Below are 22,279 nucleotides of genomic sequence, written 5' to 3' on the forward strand. Positions count from 1 at the left end.
TGCGAGCACTCCACAGATGTCCAAGGAGTGCAACGGTTATGCCCATTGCGTTGAGCTGTGGGTAACATGAAAGGCCAAAACACCTTAGGGAGGAAAGCCGGGTGCGGTCACAACTGCACCTTGTCTTTGTGGAACCTTCGTAAGAGCTCTGATCTCAGAGACCCGTCTGGCCAAGACTAGGTTGAGGCCCCAGGGCGGGGCTGGGCGGCGCACCCGAGGGTGCAAGCGCTCCAAGCCCTTGAGGGACCTCGAACCCATAGAGCGTGGGACACTGAACGTCCATCTTAGCCTGCTGGAAGGTAGGGACGGCTGCTGAGAGTATCCTCAGCGATGATACCGCCAGATCCTGCCGCTGAAGGCCAGAGGCAGGCCAAATAGAGGGGATCGAGACCTCAGCAGGAGCAAGATCGAGCGTACTGCAGCTGTAAAGGAAACGCTTCCACCTGGCTCGGTACGTTGACCAGGTGGAAGGCTGCCTGTCACCCCAACTCAGGTACGCAGGAGCCACCGTGAGGCGAAGAGGCTGCAGGTCCGAGTGACGAAGCCTGTCATTGCCCTGAGTGATGAGGTCTGGGCTGACAGGCCGAGCAACGTGGTATGTCAGTGCTGCCTGGACCACTCTGGAGTGATCATGATGACGCACGCTCCGCCCCTGCGGAATTTGAGCAGGACGTAACGAACCAGTGGGAACAGCGGGAAGGCATAATGCAGTTGGCCGTTCCACGGTATCAGGAATGCGTCCAAGGTCGATTCCGAGGAGAGACCTTGGAAGGAGCAGAACACCTGGCATTTCCTGCACTCGCGGTGAGCGAACAGGTCTGTGTGAGGAACCATTTCCACCTCCGGAAAGCGGGACGCCTCACATGGGGCAGAGTGATGACTCGTAAGACAGGAAAGACCTGCTGAGTCAAAGAGATAAGACGTTCCGAACGCCTGGGAGAAAGGACGTCGCCAGCTCCATCAAGCGGGCCATGCAAAAGACCCGGAAATGGATGGCCTCCTGACAAAAAAGGGGGGAGGACTATGTCCCCCCTGAATGCTTATGAAGCACCTGGCCATTGTGTTGGCTGTAAACACCGAGATACAACGGCCTCGCAGCTGCCGCTGGAACCCCTGGCATGCCAGGCGGACTACTCTGATTTTTGGGGCATTAATGAGGAATGCCAGCTCCCTAGAAGACCGAAGGCCTTAAGCTCGGAGGTGACCATGAGCACTCGAGCAGAGAGATGATGCGTCCGCCGTCAGGGGCAGTGAGGGCTGGGGCGGATGAAACCGCATCCTGTCCACACCAAGGAGGGGGTTAGCCACCACTCTAGGGAGCCTAAGGCGTTCGAGGGAACGGTGACTACCATGACCATTGGCTCCCTGTCCAAGCGGTACGCCGAGGTGGGCCGGACTTGGAGAGGACGGAGGCGGAGCTTGGCGTGCTTGGTTACAAACTTGCGGGCAACCATGGACCCAGGAGACTGAGACAAGAACGAGCTGAGGTCGTTGGGAAAGCCTTCAGACCTCAGATGATTGATGCCATCGCCTAAAACCGCAGTTGCGATAAGCAGGCTCCGGCTAGGTAGGAGACCAAGATAGCCCCTAGGAAGCCCAACCTCTGCGTGGGAACCAGAGTGGATTGCTCTATAGTAATCATCAGGCCTTGATCTGTGAATAAGACCGTGACGATGCCCACGGCTGAGTGGGTTGTGCGTCAGAGTCTCCTCGGATAAGCGAATCGTCCCAATACGGAAAAACGCATATCCGACATAGCTACGGTAGGTGGCGACTATGGCCGTAAACCGGGAGTATTCACCGCTGGCTATAAAGCGGAGGCATCTCCCGTGCGGAGGGAAGATGGCATTGCGAAAGTACGCGTCCTTCCTATCCAGGGCGGCATAGTAGCCCCCAGGAGGCAAGGATGGAATAATGGTTCCCAGGGATACCATGCAGAACTTTAACCTTATCCCAAACCGGTTGAGTCCATGCAGGACCAGGGAGGTCTGAGACCTGTGTTCGAGTGGGGAACTAGGGCATAACGGGAGTAAAACCCCTAGCCCCTTTCGTCCGCTGAAGGGGGACAGGGCTGGAGCAATTTAAAGGTGGTACCTATGCTCCATCGTGCGCAGGACCCAGCGATCTAAAAGTAACTGGGGCCATGCCAGGAGAAAGCGGGATCAGGACCCCGTCCTGCGACTGGTACACCACCCTCCGACGAACCTTGGAAGGTCCGTCTTTGGTCCCAGTGGTAATTGCGAGGGACCTCGACTCTGGCTTTTTAGGGGGCCTGACGTTTGTCTGCGACCACCTTGGCCTTGCCGTTTTCCAGAGTTCTGCCTCTGGCTAGGCACAGAGTATGGCGGCTGGGGCCATAAAGGCCTGCGTTTGGTCGCAAGCGTATACACGCTGAGACGCATTAGGACCCTATTGTCCAGCAGGCTTCGCAGTCTGGGGCTGTCTCTGCCGCGAAGATGCCTTTACCAACAAAGGGTAAATTCTTTCCCCCGTCCTCCAAGACGGCAGCGAACTCTAGGTGGGAGGTTCGAGGGAGAAACTCCTCCACCCAGGTGCTATAATTATCGCAGCTAAGCAAGGCTTGTTGCTTTGCTACCCAGAGGCGCAGGGCCCCTGCAGAGTACACCTTGCATTCGCCAAGGCTCTTTCTGCTTCGGGGCTGGCGCCCGCTGGCCATGATATCAGGATCGTGGTCCTGAGCATAAAATCTGCGCATATGGGATGACACGGATGCGTGTCCGGATGGCCATGGAGGTACTAAAAGAAGGCACGGGCCGAGTCTCTGACTCACTCGGACCTTGCCCAACTCGGCACCGGGGACCGGCATCGGGAGGCGTATCGGTACCTGGAACGAGATCCAGACCCGCAACCAGAACGGTGTCGGGAGGTCGACCGAGATCTCGAGGCTCGGAGAAGAGCTACAGGAGTCAAGGTACCTGCCCCGGTGCCAGATGTCGGAACGGTGCCGATAGCGGGTCGGCGAACGGGATACCGACCGGTGCAGCGAGTGTGACCAGTACCGAGGAAAACAGTACCGGGACTGCCAGTGGTGTCCGGCGTGCCGACAGGACTTGGAGTGTCTGCGGGACCGTGATCATGGACGGTGCCGCTCTGCTGTACTGACAGGGGACAGTCCCTTGAAGAGACTGTATTACCCGTACCGGCGGTGCCCGGGTCAGGCAGCACTGACTCTGTCATGGCACTGAGAGCCCTCGCCGTTGGTAACATCTCCGGCGTGCAGGGAACAGCAGGCTCAACCACAGTGCGTACTGGGGAGCTGTCAGGCACCGGATTCGACGGCCCTCGTGGGGCCGGGATCCACGGTACCGAGGTCATTAGAGCTTCGGTAGGTGCCGGTGCCGGGCGAACCGAGTTAGATAAGCTGTCTGGCTGCGGTGCCGTCAGCACTGAAGCAGCGGGAGTAATACGCTCAACCACGGCGCGTGCCGGGGAGCCGTCGGGCACCGGATTCGATAGCCCTTGTGGGACTGGAATCGACGGTGCCGATAGAAGCAGCCGGAACAGGAGCTCAACCACGGCGCGTGCCTGGGAGCCGTCAGGCACCGGATTCTACGGCCCTTGCGGGACCGGGATCGACGGTGCCGACGTCATCGGTGCCGCAGCAGGTGTCGGTGCCGGGCGATCCGACTTAGACTAGCTCTCTGACCGCGGTGCCGTTGGCACGGAAGCAGCCGGAGCATTAGCTCGACCACGGCGCGTGCCGGGGAGCCGTCAGGCACCGGATACTACGGCCCTTGCGGGACCGGGATCGACGGTGCCGACGTCATCGGTGCCGCAGCAGGTGTCGGTGCCGGGCGATCCGACGTAGACGAGCCCTCTGGCTGCGGTGCCGCTGGCACGGAAGCAGCAGGAGCAATACGCTCAACCACGGCGCGTGCCGGGGAGCCGTCAGGCACCGGATTCTACGGCCCGTGTGGGACCGGGATCGACGGTGCCGACGCCATCGGTGCCGCAGCAGGTGTCGGTGCTGGGCGATCCGACGTAGACGAGCCCTCTGGCTGCGGTGCCGCTGGCACGGAAGCAGCAGGAGCAATACGCTCAACCACGGCGCGTGCCGGGGAGCCGTCAGGCACCGGATTCTACGGCCCTTGTGGGACCGGGATCGACGGTGACGACGTCATCGGTGCCGTAGCAGGTGTCAGCGCCGGGCGATCCGACTAGACGAGCTCTCTGGCTGCGGTGCCGCTGGCACGGAAGCAGCAGGAGCAATACGCTCAACCACGGCGCGTGCCGGGGAGCCGTCAGGCACCGGATTCTACGGCCCTTATGGGACCGGGATCGACGGTGACGACATCATCGGTGTCGTAGCAGGTGTCAGCGCCGGGCGATCCGAGTAGACGAGCTCTCTGGCTGCGGTGCCGCTGGCACGGAAGCAGCAGGAGCAATACGCTCAACCACGGCGCGTGCCGGGGAGCAGTCAGGCACCGGATTCTACGGCCCTCGTGGGACCGGGATCGACGGTGCCGACGTCGTCGGTGCCGGGCGAGCCATCTTAGACGAGCTGTCTAGCTGTGGTGCAGCTGGCACAGAAGCAGCAGGAGCAGCAAGCTCTACCACGGCGCGAGCCGGGGAGCTGCCAGGCAGCGGATTCCCTGGTCCTGGGGGACTGGAATCGACGGAGCCGAAGTCATCGGTGCCTCTGCAGGTGACGGTGCCGGATAACGCAACTGAGGCGAGCTCTCTGGCTGCGATGCAGGTGGCACGGAAGTAGCGGGAGCAGGGGGCTCAACCACGGCGCGTGCCGGGGAGCCGCCAGGCACCAGCAGGAATCGTAGACTCTCTCGACCTCGGAAGAAGGGAGCGGTGCCGAGTCGACATCGGTGCCGGCGACGGTCGGTGCCGAAAGGCCTTGGTGGTACCGGCGGGGTCCGGTGCCGAGGAGGCGCTTCTGCCCGCCGCTTGAACATCGCTCCGCGCCCAAGGTGGAGGGGCAAGTGAAAGTCCCGCACCTTTTTGTTCTCGGCTTAAAAGCCTTGCAAATGGGGCACTTATCTGTCAAGTGTGATTCCCTGAGGCACTTCAACAGGAGTCATGTAGATCTCTCTTCGGCCGCGGCTTCTGGCAAGCCGGGCCCCTTTTTAAAACCCGGTGAGCCATGCATGGCTCCGGCACTGGGCTCATGGAAGGGGCTACTTCCTGAACCCCGCTAACTAAACTAACCATACAAATATATATATAAAAGTGTTATAACTGCATAATTATATACGAGAAAACGAGTAGCTAGGGAAGTGGAGGTCAGCTAAGCCGCGCTCCACTGTTCCAACGACCGACACGGGCGGTAAGAAGGAACTGAGGAGCGGGTGGGCCGGCAGGAGTATATATGGAGCGCCATGGTGGCGCCACTCTAGGGGGCGACCTGCCGGCCCACTGAGTTGCTAGGGTAAAAGTTTTCCGACGAATGTGCACGCGCGGCGCGTACACCTAACTGGAATGGATATGAGCAATCACTCGAAGAAGAAGAGATGGTTAATAATGCAGCAGTGTGGCCAGATGGACATGCAGAGACACTCTGGTGAGAGTGGCATGAGAACTTGAATACATAGAAAGTGACTGGAAAAGGGAGACAAGAAGAAGTCAGCAGAATCAGGGAGAAAGAGAGTGCAGAGAAAAGGCAATGGAGTCAAGTCCCCAAGAATGTTTTTTTTTAATTCTCTCTTTCTCTAACACATTGCAGATGCTATTGGATGTGCATGGATTATCATATGCCCCCTCACCAGTTGCTGCTTAACGAAGCTAAACACATTGAGCCCTTTAAATTTTGTTGCATAAATCCATCCCTCTAATCCAGAGGGACTGCCCCTTCCACAGACAAATAAGTGGTTGGGCCCTGAAAAGGAGAACAATGTGTTTGGGCAAATTTTTAGTCTGTGGAGGTTGTCTGGCACCACAGAGCAAACGGCTTTGGCCCTCAGAACCCGTGGATCTCAGGAATTTGCCAGAGGTTCAGGGCCATTCTGTCTCTACATCAAGTCTCAGTCCTCCATTAACTTCCTGGGAGCTCAGTGTAGAATAATTCATAGGATTGTTGGACCAGACACAATCTTTTAAATATGTGTTTGTACAGCCCTCATCATAATGGGGCCTTCGTCCTGAATGAAGTCCCTGGATTCATACGCAAAACCTTGTCAGTAGAGGGCGCTGATATTGCTTCCTGAATGCGAAAGAAACATATTGAGAATTACAAGGAAAAATAATTTAAAGTTCTCATTTGAAGTCTGACATCCAGTGTGTTCCATAGTTCACAGAAAGAGATTTTGTATATGTATATACAATGTCATGAAATCAACTAAGGATTTTTCTACATCATTTATACAATTCTACATAAATAGGTCACCCAGTAAAATGGACTTTTGCATGTGATATGGGAGAATATAACTAATAGGCAGGATGTGGCCCCTTTAAATCTCTGTGTTCTATTTGGTTGCCCAGGACAACTCCTGTAAACATCAGTGAAACAATATATGGTCTTTTAAAAAGCTGGGAACTGAACCTGATGGAAAAGGTTAGGTCATTTCAGGACTGATTGAGTTAACTGTGAGTACACACCTGTACTAAGAGGCTGTATAATTTTTTGGGCTGCTTTGACATTCTCTTGCAATACCTTGCTTTATGTTTCTGGGTTTTTACATGTAATATATGATAGATATATGCATTGTGTTTTTAGGTGAAATCCTTATTTTATTTTCTATATTGCTGTGCTATTTATACTTATAAATTAATGTATATTTGGTTCCAAATTACTTGAAATTAAATGTTTTTAACTAGGAAAGGAACAGCATTGAAAATGACTAATCACCCTGCTGCTGTCATTCTGAGAGTGTGATTTTATTGTTTCCTGTTAGAGAAGGGTTTGGAGAGAAGTTGAAGAGCCTCTTCACCAATTAGGTGCAAGATACAACATCTTCATGGAGGCATCTACAAATAATAGTAAAAATAAATGACACTTTTGTGATATTAGTAAGTAACAATAGAGGCATTAAGAACTAACTAGAGGAAAAATGTTTCAAAACTTGGTCTTGCTGGGACAAATCTCCAGATTCCTCATCACATTTGGTCCTGTACATCTAGAAAGACTATGATTGTGATATCCTTGTGTGCTATTGTATCATGATGCCACAATTACTAAACATTTAGCCATTATTGTTCTTGATATTTTAGGGCAAAATTATCCTTTCAGATGGGATTATAGGAAATGTAGCTCTGGATCAGATGAATGGTCCATCTAGTCTGTTATTCTTTCTCTGGGAGGGCTTAGTAGATGCTTCAGAAGAATACATATTTTGTACAATGTGCTGTATCTCCTTCGGTGGCTACATTTCTGGGTACTGTATGTATAAGGGGTCACCTGGTATCTTTCCATAGATAAATTAGCCAGATGGTAAAGCGTGCCTCCAAAGCCCTGTGAATTCTCTTTCATAAAATTAAACTGCCCATAGGGAGGAAGAGTTTAGCCCAATGTGGGGATGGATAGGTGTGCAGCCTTTGAGGGGAGGATATCTGAAGGGAACTCGAAATCCACCCTGCCTGTAGATTCTGAACCATCCATTGACAATCCCCCCCTTCCCTCTGACCAGCAGCTCAAACTCCTAAGGGAACTGTGCTGTCATTGGCTATCTTCCACCTTCTTCCACAGGGGTAGAAAGCATGGAGGAGAACTTACTGCTGGTTCTATTAGTAACCTCAGAGCAGATTTCTGCCTGATCTCCCAGGAATTAAGCCACAGAGTGGCTGTTCTGCATTCCCACAGCTATATGCAATTAGAGCAGAAGGGCCTTTGCAGTATCTGAGGTCATAGTATACAATGAAGCAGCTGTTTGCCTTCTGTATGTCTGGGGCCTTTCCTGCTAGATTTTGCTCCTCTCTGCAGCATGTGGTAGATAGCTTTGGAAAAGTTGGGACATATGCTCCTTTCTGAGATCCTTTGGGATGAAAGATGCTAAATAATTAATATAACATTACATTTATAATTATCATTTTCTGTTTTATTATATAACACAAGCTGTGTTACAGTACACTATAACTACATTTCATTCCTTACTGAAATATCTCCAAACAATGATTTTATTGTCTTAAATAATATTGTGAAAAAATTAGCTATTTACAGAATAGAGTTTACTGAAAATCATTACTGACTTGGGTATAGTAGGAAGATTTCAAAAAAATTACAGCTGCTGCAATGTTACTTAGACTTCCATATTATCTCTTTAAAAATGGGCTTTAAAAATATTATTCTGAAAGTCCTAATCATAATGGCAAAGGCTAGCAAACTATTTTATAAATGGCTATTCTCAAAATAAGGATGCTTTAAAACAGAGAATACATGGTATTCCACTACCACCCTCTAGTGCTGCTAAACAAAAACACATTTTCACCATTTTTCAAAGAAGCATTCTATTGCATTACATATGTTACTTTTAAGGAAACAGCTCACTTTGCTTGAATAATGTAGACTAAATACTAAATTCTTCATAACCTTACAACTGATAGCAATTCATTTCATGTTCTGTTTGACTCTATAGAAATGGCCTCTTTCTAAAATGAACTTCCTATAAAGATACTAAGAAATTATTTGCTATATTTGGAGGGTCTGAGATTTCCTGTGAATTGGCATTATGTTTATCTGATGGAAAACCAGAAATTCCTGATGTGTATAGCAAGTATGCATGATTGGTCTGAAAGGGAAAGGTGAGGAAAAAAAATATGTCTAGAAAAGTCATATGAATTTGATCAATAGACATGCGGTGCAAAGTTTTCTTGCATACAGAAGTTTAGCAATCTCCGGGGGGGGGAGGTTGAGTGCTTTAAATCACCTTTTCATCTCCCAGAATCTGCGCTACTCTGAGCATTGGTGCAGCCTGTGGTGTAGGTTAGGCTTGGTCTACACTTAATTACACTGACATACCTGTGTTGATCAAGGATGTAAAAAAGTCACACCCCAATGGACATAGCTATGGTGAACTAACACCGAGCATGGATGCAGAAATGTAGGTGGAAGAATGCTTCTGTTGATGTAGCTAAGGCCTGGTCTAGGCTTATAACTTAGGTCGACATAGCCGTGGTGCTCAGGGGTATAAAAACCCATATCCTGAGTGCTATCCTGTGCTAACCTAACCCTGGTTTAGATGCAACTAGGTCATCGGAAGGGAGAGGGTGTTCTTAGAGTGACTGAGAAACCCCTTCTGTCACTGTAGGCTATGTGTACAGTATGCAGTTATGCTGACATAGTGGTAGTGCCGTAGCTATGCTGCTACAGTCCTCGTAGTATCAACATGGCCAAACTTTGTTCAAAGAGGTGGTGTTCTTACACTGAAGGAAAAAACTCTTCCATTGGTGTAGACTTATGTCTACACTGTGGGATTATGCCAGCATAGCTATGATGCTACAGTCTCTGAAGTGTATGCATACCCTAATTTACAGCAATGTACAGGGAAGCCTATGTATTTCTGTTGCCCAAAATTTGCTGGAGTGCAGTTCTCTGGCCTCTCCCACTTCTGTGCACCCCCTGCCCCTCACTCCTTAGTCTCAGAGGCTGAAAAGACTGATAGTCCACGTCCACATACGCATATGTAGAACTTGTGCCTGGAGAATTCCACAAGGAACTGCTCTGTCCCCTTGATGTCCCCTGTATGCCAGTGGAGCAGAGTAATGGGGCTGTAGTAAGGTTTAAAAACTGGCCTCTGTCATTCTTAAGGTATGAACAGCTTTTACTTTAAAAAATAATTGGAGTTAACATTACATAACAGCAAAGAGACTGCTGTAAGCTTCAGCTAGCCTAGTGGTCCCCAACGTGGTGTCTGTGGGTGCCATGGTGCCTGCCGGAGCATTTATGTGCGCCCTCCTAGTGCCCAGCAGGGGAGAGAAGCCATGGCCCCATGCTTGATGGGGACAGAGAACTCAGGCTGCGGGCGTGATGTTCTCTGTTCCCGGCAGGCGTGGGGCCCACCTAGTGCCCAGCAGGGGAAACAAGCTGCGGCCCTGCGCCTGCCGGGGACAGAGAACTCCGGGGCTGCGGGTGCCAGTTTTCTCTGTCCTCGCAGCTTCTCTCTGGCTTCTCTCTTTTCTCTGGATTCATATATTATGTAATATTAAATATGATGATTTTTGTATTATTTAATGTACAAATACAAAATAAGCCTTGAAAAATTGTTGGCACCTGCCACACTCTTCTGAAAACATGAATGTGCTACTGGCCACAAAAAGGTTGGGGACCACTGAGCTAGCCACAGTTTGTTCTGCCTCCTTGCAGTCCAAAACCCTGCCTCCTAAAATGGAGGAGAAATGAACTTTGGCTTCTGCAGCCACACCCAGCATCTTAGGATATTATGGTTATGACCTGGGTGAAACCTTGTTATGGGGCAAGTTAAAAACTCACTGAGATTGATGGGTGTAGCTTCACCTATCAACTAACATAACTGGAGGGATAAGTTAATTAAAAGCTGCCACCTAAGACAAAAGCATTATTTGAATTTGCCTAGGAGGTTTGGGCTAGTGGGTCTGAGTCTGAACAGAACACAGAAAATCAAGGAGTGAGACAGCCTGAAGGAGCAGCTGAAAGCATGGAGTAGGACCTTGTGAGAAGCCAGGGAGGAGGTTTCAGGAATGTAGGCTGAAAAGAGGGTTCTTGGTACTGTGAGCAGAAGATGTTTCCTGCTATTTGATTCCTTCTATGCTCAGATGCACAGGACTTTGTACATTTTTGTACATAAATAAAACAGTGTCAAAGAAATATCTATCACCAATTTCTCCTCCTAAGTGGGCGAGGTGGGCTGGGATGGGTCTTACTATAAAAGTTAGATATTAACTCTATTATAATATCAGCATTTATATAGCATTTTACATTTTCAAAGATCTGTACAGACAGATCCAGCTTCCGCACAGTTAATTAAGTATCCCCATTTCATAGAGAAGGAAATAGAGGCAGAGAAGTGAAAGGTATGTCTATGACCACACAGCAAATCAGTGGCAAAGTACAGAATGATTTTCATAGTCTCATTCTAGTCCTTAGTAAATGTTTGTCTTCATCACAAAAATCAATGCACAATTCTGTGCAGCTAGCAACCATTGGCTTAAGAGACCAAAGACTTAAGTTTTCAGAGCTGCTGCAAGTTGGTTGGAGGTTGACCTGCATAGGGAAGTTTTCACAACATATGCCCAGCCTTTGTCTATTATTATAAAATCCATCATCTTAATGAACAGAACATTCACACAAGACAATAAATTGAACTTATTGGAGTTCCTTGACTGTGAATCTTAGCTAACTATGCATGCCAGGTTTTAGATTATGGTCCTGCATACGTTGCTATTCTGATTTATCAGATAGTTGTCTTTCAGTGATGTCAGATTTTGAGGAAAAAATAATTAATCATTTTTCATTTTTATGTAGCATTAGACATTCTTTGCATTTCAAAAAAATGTGAAGAATTTAACCGCAACTGAAGTTTCCCAGAAATAGATTTACTAGTTAACTATTGCATGAATTGTGTGCATTATGAAAACCAAAAATATTAGAGTCAAACTACTATTTTAAAATCTGGCTTTATTAAAAGACATGCCAACCATAAATTAATCCAAAAGTGTCCTTAGGATTTCAACATTTCTTAGGATCAGGAGAGGGGCTGTATGATCTAGAGAACTGAGCATAGGAGTGGAATCCTGGAACAGTTCTACTCCTGGTTCTGCCAGTGACTCATTGGGCTACATTCAAAAGTGATATGTAAGGTATGTAGTAAATTATATTAACACTGAATAAGATTCCCTCAGACTGATCTCTGAGTATGGTTTACTGTGTGGTCTTGGGCAATTAACTTTTCTGGCTGTGATGGACATTGGAACAGGGTGCTCTACTAACTGCAGGATGGCACCTTCTCATGGTCACTCTGCAGAATAGCTCACCAGCTCAACCTCACTTCCCCCAGTTGCACACTGTCCTCCATCTCTCACTCCATGAACTGCTGCTGCCTCTTCCAGACTCAGCCCTCCAGCCAGGTCACTACATGTGTTGTCCCCTTTTGGGTACTAAAGGGTTTCAAAATCTCTAGCCACACTAGAAGTCTGAGGTAGTCTTCCCACTCACTGCTTCCTCAGCAGCCAGCACATGAGCCCAGGCCAACCCTTCAGCCAGCAGTCAAGGTTTATTCCCTTTTAGACCTTACTGCCTTTCCTAAACCCTCTCCTACCATCTGGCACTCCTCGCTCTCTGGAGTTTACCAACATCTTAATCCCCTGCTTGGGAATAACAATGGGTTACCTGTCCCTATAGCTACCAAATACTTCTCCCAGGGAGTGACCATAGGCTTCCCCAGTAGCTCCCTTCTGCTTCCAATTTCCTATCTTTATAGTCCCATCCCAGCTTGTTGTTCCTCCTTAGCTGGGCTCCCTTACTCAGTCAGGGAATTACTTGGCCACCTGATTCCCCAGCTGTGGCTTGTTCGGCTAATTAGCTCTCAGCTCACTCTGCATTAACCCTTTCTGGGTAACTGTGAGGTGAACACCCCATTACATTGGCCCAAATTCATTCCTGGTATAATACCACAGAGCTGGGAGGAATTTGAATCTCTGTGTCTGTTCCCCCATCTGTAAAATGGAGATAACAATATTTACTTTATAGGAATGCTGCAAGGAACATTATACAATGTTTGTACAGTGTTGTTAAGTAGAATTATTAAAAGACACCTGATTATTTAGGTCAAGCTTCTCTAAAATTTTTAGCGTTCTAGATTCATTTTATCTGTAATCAGGGCTTTCAGTGGTTCTCCTATCCTAAATTTAAATGAGCTGCAGGCAGCTTCAGAGGCTTCAGCCATGAAAATAAGTGTCCACTTTCCCCCTCAAATTAAACCAAATGATATCTGTGTAACCCTTCTGCCCCTCTGAGTTGGCAGCAACAAGGGCCGGGTTCAGTATCCAAGGGTTCCGTTTTAATAACACAATGCATAACCAGCTCGAGCCCCCACCCAGCGACCTGGGACAACTACATACTACCCCCTCCGGGCGCCTCTAGGAGGCAATACTTCCCCATTTGCAAGCACGGAGTCTGAGTGTAGCAAAATCCTTTTAATAAAGGAGGGAAACAATATGGCATCACATTGGAGAACTATCACAAACAGGATTATAACACACACCATAAGCAAAAAAAAACCCACCTCCAAGTACATGTGGCAATGTCCTTTCCCCTCTTAGGGTCTTAAGTCCAATCACTCCAAAGTCCAATAACCCAAAAGTCGCTGGTCAGTGCCACCCCCGAGTTCAAAAGTTTATCTGTAGAGTTTTACTACCCCCCCCAGCCTGGGTGGGGGAGGGGAAGCCCACACAGGATGTTAAGGGGCAACTTACATGGGCTAGGGCCAACTGCTCCGCCTCTCCATGGAGTTTTGCTGCAGCTTTCACCACGAGCAGCTCCAGCTGTGCTGTTCCTCCAGCTGACCCGTGAGTCACTCCAGCCATCCCTGCAAACCGCTCCACTCTGCTCACTGTTCCATGGGCTGCTCTCACATGCTGCAAAGTGCTCCGCTCTGCCAGCTGCTTAGCGATATGTCTTCAGGCTCCCCCACTAGCTAACACAGCACTCAGTGATCTCAGCTCAGCTTTTTTAGTGATTTCAGCTCTTAGTAGGGAAGCCCTGGTGCTGGTGCACCATTAGCTCAACATGAATTCAGCTCAGCAGTCTCTAGATGGACTCCTAATGGAATCAAAATTAGCTCTACTCTTTAACAGTGGAGAGAGGAGGATGAGCAATTGGTGTTCCAGGTCCTCAAAAGGGGCCCATACCATCAGGTACACACCCCAGTCCCTAACCTTTCTCCCTTCACTGGCTTTTGGAACCCATGTCCCTTGTCTAGCAAGTGTCACTTAATTTATATTGAGACATCTCTGTCATAAAGCAGTTTCATTGTTCCTCATTCACATAATCGGGTGGCAATACTTTATTTATCCTGCCCCAATAACAAAGAAATTGGGGATCCCAGAGCTGTTAAAATAACCATCCTAGGCTGCCTTGGGCTATGCTGGGTGTGCCCATGCAAATACCTGAGATTCCACACTTCCTGAAATTCTTTCCACACTTCCCATAATTCACCACCAGATGTCAGGGTAGAGCTCATCCTGACTCTGCTTACATCTGTAAGAGAAGGAAGATTTAGAAACCACACTTGGTCATGAAACATGTATATTCATTGCCATTTCAAGAAGGTCATGGTGACAGCAGCAAAATCTCATACAAAACAGTCATTATGTCTCCACAAATCAAACTGCTGGCCTGATGGGTCTCTTCAGATTTATGTCAAGTATCAGAGGGTAGCCGTGTTAGTCTGGATCTGTAAAAGCAGCAAAGAATCCTGTGGCACCTTATAGACTAACAGACGTTTTGGAGCATGAGCTTTCGTGGGTGAATACCCACTTCCTCAGATGCATGTAATGGAAATATCCAGGGGCAGGTATATATATGTGTGCTAGCAAGCAAGCTAGAGATAATGAGGTCAGTTCAATCAGGGAGGATGAGGCCCTGTTCTAGCAGTTGAGGTGTGAAAACCAAGAGAGGAGAAACTGGTTCTGTAATTGGCAAGCCATTCACAGTCTTTGTTCAATCCTGAGCTGATGGTGTCAAATTTGCAGATGAACTGAAGCTCAGCAGTTTCTCTTTGAAGTCTGGTCCTGAAGTTTTTTTGCTGCAGGATGGCCACCTTAAGGTCTGCTGTAGTGTGGCCAGGGAGGTTGAAGTGCTCTCCTACAGGTTTTTGTATATTGCCATTCCTAATGTCTGATTTGTGTCCATTTATCCTTTTCCGTAGAGACTGTCCAGTTTGGCCGATGTACATAGCAGAGGGGCATTGCTGGCATATGATGGCGTATATTACATTGGTGGATGTGCAGGTGAATGAACCAGTGATGGTGTGGCTGATCTGGTTAGGTCCTGTGATGGTGTCGCTGGTGTAGATATGTGGGCAGAGTTGGCATCGAGGTTTGTTGCATGGATTGGTTCCTGAGCTAGAGTTATTATGGTGTGGTGTGCAGTTACTGGTGAGAATATGTTTCAGGTTGGCAGGTTGTCTGTGGGCAAGGATTGGCCTGCCACCCAAGGCCTGTGAAAGTGTGGGATCATTGTCCAGGATGGGTTGTAGATCCTTGATGATGCGTTGGAGGGGTTTTAGCTGGGGGCTGTATGTGATGGCCAGTGGAGTCCTGTTGGTTTCTCTCTTGGGTTTGTCTTGCAGTAGGAGGCTTCTGGGTACACGTCTGGCTCTGTTGATCAGATTTATGGCAATGTATTTTATATTCCTATCACCTAATAAGGTGCAGCTCTAACAGTGACTGAGAACTGGTAAGATATACTTTGCAAAAGAACGTGCTGACTACCATGTTTTACACAGCAAGATACATCCTGAGAAGTGTGAAGCACCAAAACTTCTGTGGGGTCGGAGGCCCTATCTATTCTCTCATTTCATCTTGATGATCCATCATCAGCACATGAGCTCCTCCATTCCCTGTTGGCTACTGACAAGCCTGAAACAGTACTGGCAGAAGAGCTGTTCAAGCACCTCCACATTTAGCCAGCAGTCCAGCAATGATATAGGCAGTACTGGCTAATGCTATATGCTCTCATTCCAGCTTGTGGATGGATAGTTTATATGCAGTAAGCATATTGCAGTTACATTATTTTGAGGCAGCATTGATTCATAGATTTCATGGCCAGAAGGATCCATTATGATCATCTAGTCCAGGGGTCGGCAACCTTTCAGAAGTGGTGTGCAGAGTCTTTATTCACTCTGATTTAAGGATTCATGTGCCAGTAATACATTTTAACATTTTAAGAAGGTCTCTTTCTATAAGTGTATAATATAGAACAAAACTATTGTTGTATGTAAAGTAAATAAGGTTTTAAAAATGTTTAAGAAGCTTCATTTAAAATTAAGTTAAAATGCAGTGCCCCATGGACTGGTGGTCAGGACCCAGGCAATGTGAGTGCCACTGAATATGAACTCGCATGCTGCTTTGGCACATGTGCCATAGGTTGCCTACCCCTGATCTAGTCTGACATCATGTATAGCGTAGGCCCTAGAACTTCCCCAAAATAATTCCTAGATCATATTTTTTAGAAAAACATGCAATCTTGATTTAAAATGTCAGTGAAGAATTCACCATGACTGTTGGTAAGCATGTGTATAGTCAGCCAGCACACATGGGTTACCATAGTCACTTTCCTTGAATTTGTGCTTCTTTCTTCAATCTTTCACCTCCTAGATGATAGAGAACCTGTAGGCATGGACTTTTCATGGTCTGTCTTTCATTCAGTATAGGAGTATCTTCAAAAGGCTGAGGTCCGGAGATTCCCTCCCTTTTCCCCTCTTAAGCAGGGGCATAGGACAGGTGAGAATTTGATATGGGTCCTTGAGAAACTCTACATCCTAACACAGGGTTGCTAAACAAAATAAATGAAGACAATCTGTTTTGAAAAGATATTTTATGTAGTTAAAGAAACAAACAATTCTCAGGTTACTGTGGCAGATTTAATTTGAAAAGATGCCTGAAGTGATGGAGCCAAATTCAGCCATGGTATAACTGAATGCAATTCCATTGACTTCCTTGATATCACAGTACATCTGTTTACGCCCATGATTAATGGGTCCCAGAGGGAAGTTTAAATGGCGAGGATTGTAAAGTTGCAGTTTATTGTATATGAAAGGATATGTTATGCTTACAGCTTGTAAAAGCACAATGTTCCCTATAGTAAAAAATGTTTACAGCAGCAGTAAGTTCAATAAAGCACATAGCACACATTTGGTGCTATATAAAAATGTGTCATGTATCAGGGCATTTGATTTTCAGCAGATAGTACTAGATAGTACTTTGAAGATTAGACTGATAGAAGATAAGAAGCTTTTAGTGGGTGTTAATGCTGCTGGGAAAAAGTTGCATGGCTTTTGCTAACTCACTGAGCAAGTGGCTCTTATAAGGGAGGACAGTGTGGCTCTCTGAAGGGGGAGAGGAAATTTAGGCTGAGCAGTCTTGAATTACAAACACTAGGAGAGGCCAAGACTAGAGACAGAGTTTGAGATTAACCTTGCTATTTTCTTGTTAATTTCTTTAATAATGCCAAACCTCAACAAAGGGACTCTACAGTGTGTGTGTACTTTGTTTTAGAGGAACTTGGAAAAGACACTTTCTCACAAAAACATAATTAAATGACTAGCAAATATTGCCTAAGAAGGCTCTTCATAAACAGCAGTAGACAGCACTTTTGAAACAACCAGCTTTCATATTGTACAACTATAGCCTGAGCTACACTTCCTCTATCAAAGTTAGACGTGTATAGAGCCTTATAGTGGCCCTTAGCTACAGCCTAGGTTGAGGGTGGTATGGAGCTATACCAACACATTGGTAGCATCTCAGGAAGATAAAATGCAGCCTGAAGTTCCCAGGAACACATGAGTGCATGCCTGCAACTACATCCTTCAGACACCATGGTCCAGTGACTAGAGCATGAGACTGAAAGGAAAGAAAAGAAAAATACGTTATGATTTCTCACTCTGCTACTGTCTTCTTCGTGGTCATGACCAAATCACTTAAGCTCTTTGCATTTCATTTTTTCCTATCTGTAAAATGAAGGTGATACATACTGTAAAAAAAGCACTTTTGAGGCCTATGGAAAAGTGTATGGATGCTACATGTGGAATACAATAATGATGATCATCATTATTCAGGGAGTACATCATGTATGGAATGATGGACCTGGGCTCTGTCATGCATAGCAGGAAGAATGGAACAGGGGTTGGACCATAAGAAGTAATTAGCCTATTCCCTGAAGTATAGTATAAGCTTTGATTGACCTTATCGTTATAGTACTATGTTATTTATAGTCACAAAAAGAACCCAGTCCTACTTGGAGCACAGAAAAAAATAGAAGCATTAAAAGTTTGTGAAACAGCTTAACCACTCCTGATCTTTACTTCTTGGTTCTGCTTACATTTCTTCAGGCATAGAATTCACAACATGACTCTTACAGCATAAAAAGTATTCCTTATGGAATGTTTTATTTACAGTAGTAATTATGTACACACAGCTGTTACCGCAAAAAGAAAATTGGTTTACAATTTATAAAAGCAAACAATTCTATTTTCCACTTCCACACAAACACCTGGGCATTTAATACCCTGTTTTGGTTTGTTAGTAAGCAGAGTTTCATTTCAAATATACAGTGTTCTAAATGCAGTCCACACTAGAAGTGATGCAAAATAATGAGGGCTGAATCCAAGTTTAAAAAAAAAAAGTTGTTGAATTTGGTACTTGCTGTATTTCACATCCCAACTGAAGACCAAGAAGAGCTCAAATATTTCATTAATTAACCCCCTGCTTTATATTGTTTTAATTGATCACAGTTTCTCTGATAGCTGAAAGCAACTGTAAGGATTCATCTCGCTTTTCTAAGGAGGATTTTTTTGCGGCTAGAGCACAGGCATTTTTCTCCCACACACTTCCTTAATGATGTTGGACAAGTTACTTAACCTCTCTGAGCTTCATTTTCACCATCTATAAAATACCTACCTCACAGTGGTATTGTGAGGTTTTAATTCATTAATGTTTGTGAAGCGTTTTGTTGTCTTTGGATGGAAGTTACTGTATGAGTATGTTTGGTTATATTAGCAACACTAAGACTATGTCTACACTATCGTGGTAAATCAAACTACACTATTCAACTCCAGCTACGTGAATAACATAGCTGGAGTCGATGTACCTTAGGTCAAGTTACCGTGGGGTCTACACCATGGAGGGTCAATGGGAGAAACTCTCCCGTTGACTTACCTTACTCTTCTCGTCGGGGGTAGAGTACAGGGGTCGACTGGAGAGCGATCTGCTGTCAATTTGGTGGGTCTTCACTAGATCCGCTAAATTGACCACCCGTGGATCAATCTCAGAGTCGATCCTGGCTGTAGTGTAGATATAGCCTAAGTCTATCTTCAGCTACTGAACTAGAGAAAGTTTTAAAAGAAACTGCCTGATCTGAAGCAGAACATGTAAGCACTGTTACCATAGACTTAAAATAACTTTAGAATTCTCACCTCCTTTGAATCTGAATACACTAAACATTTTTATTAATAAAAGTATGTTCCCAGTACAAAGCAATGGATTTCACTGAAGTTAGAGCAGACCATATTTTTGAATTAAGATAAGTTTTATTGTTAACATACAACTGCCTATTTGATAAATCTTCTGCAAAGTTCGCTATAAAATATTGAGGACCTCCTATCATCTGTGTTGGCATCTCAAGTCCTATTTAATTAAATGGGGGATGGAAGGAGCTCAGCACCTCAAAAGTGGTGCTTACCTTGAAGGAATGGTCCTTAATACCGATTATGATGTGGGTGCATGACTGGTTGGAAGACTGTTCTCAGACAGTAGTTAGTGGTTCACGTTAAGCTGGAAGGGCATATCAAGTGGGGTCCTGCACAGATTGGTTCTTGGTCCGATTCTGTTCAATAAATGATTTAGATAATGGCAAAAAGAGTACACTTACAAAGCCTGCAGATGATACCAAGCTGGGACGTGCTGCAAGTGCTCTGGAGGATAGAATTAATATTAAAAATGATCTGGACAAACTGGAGAAGTGGTCTGAAGTAAATAGGATGAAATTCAATAATGACAAATGCAAAGTACCCTACTTAGGCAGGAACAATCAATTGCACATATACAAAATGGAAAATGACTGCCTAGAAAGAATAGAATAAGATGCAATGGGCTTAAATTGCAGCAAGGGCAGTTTAGGTTGGGCATTAGGAATAAATTGCTCAGGGATATTGTGGAATCTGTCATTGTCAGTTTTAAGAGCAGTTTAGACAAACACGTGTGAGGGATGGTCTAGATAATACTTAGCCCTGCTTTGAGTGCGGGGGACTGGACTAGAAGACCTCTCAATGTCCCTTTCAGTCCTACGGTTCTGTATTTTATTAATTGTGAATATGCCTTACGTCCCTCTTCCAGCAGCTGAAGAGACATTTTGGAATGAAAATTTCTCATCCCTCTACATTCTATATATTTCTCTTTAAAGAAAAATCTAAACAGTAAATTTCTACTTTTTAAAAATGTAAATCGTTTATGTAGGAAGACTACAGCAAGATTGATTAGGTTAGGGAAGTAGCAGAAGTTCCACTGCTTGAGAAATTGAAAACTATATTGTATAATGCATCAGTAAATATACTGTAAAAACCAATCCTGAACAGGCAGGAAGATGCACTGGATGACCAAATACATTTTTCCATTTTGAAATTCTTTAAAAATATTGAAAATGCAAAATTGTATGAAAATATTGAAAGAAAACATTCAATTATTATAAAAATTTGCTCATTTTTACTCTCAATGGATATAGAAAGTTAGCAACAGATTCAGATTGGAGGCTTTCTTTAGAAATTTTTGGTAAAGGAAAAGGTTTGTATAGAATTAATTTTTGCCATTTTATAGAAAGCCAGTATGTGATGCACAAAGAAAAAGCATTACATTTTTTCTCATGCTTTTAATCGTGTGGGTTTTTCTGTTTGTTTGTTTTTCAAAGCAGATGCAGAACACAAGGAGCGATGCCAGAAAAATTAGCTTGATTCCTTCAGATTTTTATATGACAAGTTTGTAAGATTTTCTACATTGCTTTCTCATTCTTTAAGGTGAAGAAGATTCTGCTATCAAGAAAACTTGCTTGTTATGCAAAATAAGGTATTTGATCTTAAATACTGTTTCTTTATGGGATTTTGGAGTAAGCTGTTGTGTAGTATGCTTTTACAGAGACAGGATTCCTTTTTATGTCACTGTTCACAGACAAGAATAAGACATTGGAATGTAAAATATTTGTTCCATGTTCCATAAAACTTGCCTTCCTATGCATCTGTTGGCCAGATCTCCAGCTAGCATAAATCAGCATAGCTCTATTATACCAGCTGAGGATCTGTCCCTTTGTTCCAGGATAGTCACAATATCTTCATCACTTTAAAAATGTAAAATCTTACTTATAGTTGTTTAATATACAACAATTTTTGAACTAAGATTTGTAAATCTGAGTTGTATTTTTAAATGCCTAAGTAAAACCAATAATGTAGGGTAGAATTAACAACTTAATGCATCAAAAGCCCTTTAACCAATTACTTATATACGTTCTTTTTATTGCATTTTTTATTCTGGTACAGAGTACAGATAAAACTGAAATCTCAAATACACATCAAAACAATTTCACACACATCTTCCAGTGTACTAACACTAGTAATACTCTCATCTGCTGTGTCTGATAAATAAGGTGCAACTAGAATTTCCCTTCCCAGTGAGCAGCTAGTTAATTCACATCAGTACAAGAACAACTGAATAGGAATTTTTAAAAATGCTGTGTTGTATCCAACTTTTTCATATAAAGTTTTTGATGTTCAGTTACAGATGTAAGTCAAATCAATTCTGCAAGTATAAAGCTAACTCATTTATATTAGACATATTTGGTGAAAACCAGGAAAGAACTAAATAGAACATGTGCATATGATATCAAGAAATGATTACTTTTCCATATATAATATGGAAGTTTCCCATCCAAGTCTGACATACCTTGAAAGGGGTACTTGTGGCATCTTAGAGACTAACAAATTTATTTGATCATAAGCTTTCATGCATCTGATGAAGTGGGCTGTAGCCCATGAAAGCTTATGCTCAAATAAATTTGTTAGTCTCTAAGGTGCCACAAGTACTCCTATTCTTTTTGCGGATACAGACTAACATGGCTGCTACACTGAAACTTGATAGGGGGTGGATCACTTGGTGATTACCTGTTCTGTTCATTCCCTCCGGGGAACCTGGCATTGGCCATTGTCAGAAGACAGGATACTAGGCTAGATGGAAATTTGGTCCAGCCTGGTATGGTGTTCTTATGTACCTTGTCAAGCCTGAGAAATGTTGTTGCTTTTGTTGTATGAACAATCAAAGTGGTAATGAAATCTACTTGGTTATAAGAGACAGTTTATTAACTCTGCATGTTACAGTACTTCATTTGTGGTGGATATTTAGAACTGTGTAGTGACTTTCCTAAATACACTATTTCCAGGGTTTTATATCTATGAAAACAGAATTCTTACAGGCTGAAACCGTGGTATGGATTGAGTTGAAACCTGATTGAAACTGACAGATGTGAGATGACCTGTCAATTAACATAACTGTAAGCATAAATTAATCACAAAACTCCACCTAAAACAAAAGTGATGTGCTCCCACCAGGAGTTTTGAACTGTGTGGTTAGAGGTGCTTGA

At 45.2% G+C, this 22,279-nt stretch overlaps 1 protein-coding gene across 3 annotated transcripts in view; it reads left to right on the forward strand.

Annotated features, from left to right (window-relative positions):
• The first annotated feature begins 6,505 nt into the window (after window positions 1–6,505).
• The window catches only part of TTLL7 (tubulin tyrosine ligase like 7), a 131,155-nt gene continuing 115,381 nt past the window's right edge, over window positions 6,506–22,279 (forward strand). For 2 of the 3 annotated variants that reach the window (XM_030572991.1, XM_030572995.1), the window contains exon 1: window positions 19,732–20,715. In XM_030572991.1, coding sequence (XP_030428851.1) covers window positions 20,704–20,715 — 12 coding nt within the window. In that variant the 5' untranslated portion in view covers window positions 19,732–20,703. Of the gene's footprint in view, window positions 6,556–19,731; window positions 20,716–22,279 lie in introns of those variants that run through there. The other variant, XM_030572990.1, reaches the window with a different exon arrangement.

The sequence above is a fragment of the Gopherus evgoodei genome, chromosome 8 (genome assembly GCF_007399415.2).
Source record: "Gopherus evgoodei ecotype Sinaloan lineage chromosome 8, rGopEvg1_v1.p, whole genome shotgun sequence".
NCBI classification, from domain to species: Eukaryota; Metazoa; Chordata; order Testudines; family Testudinidae; genus Gopherus; species Gopherus evgoodei.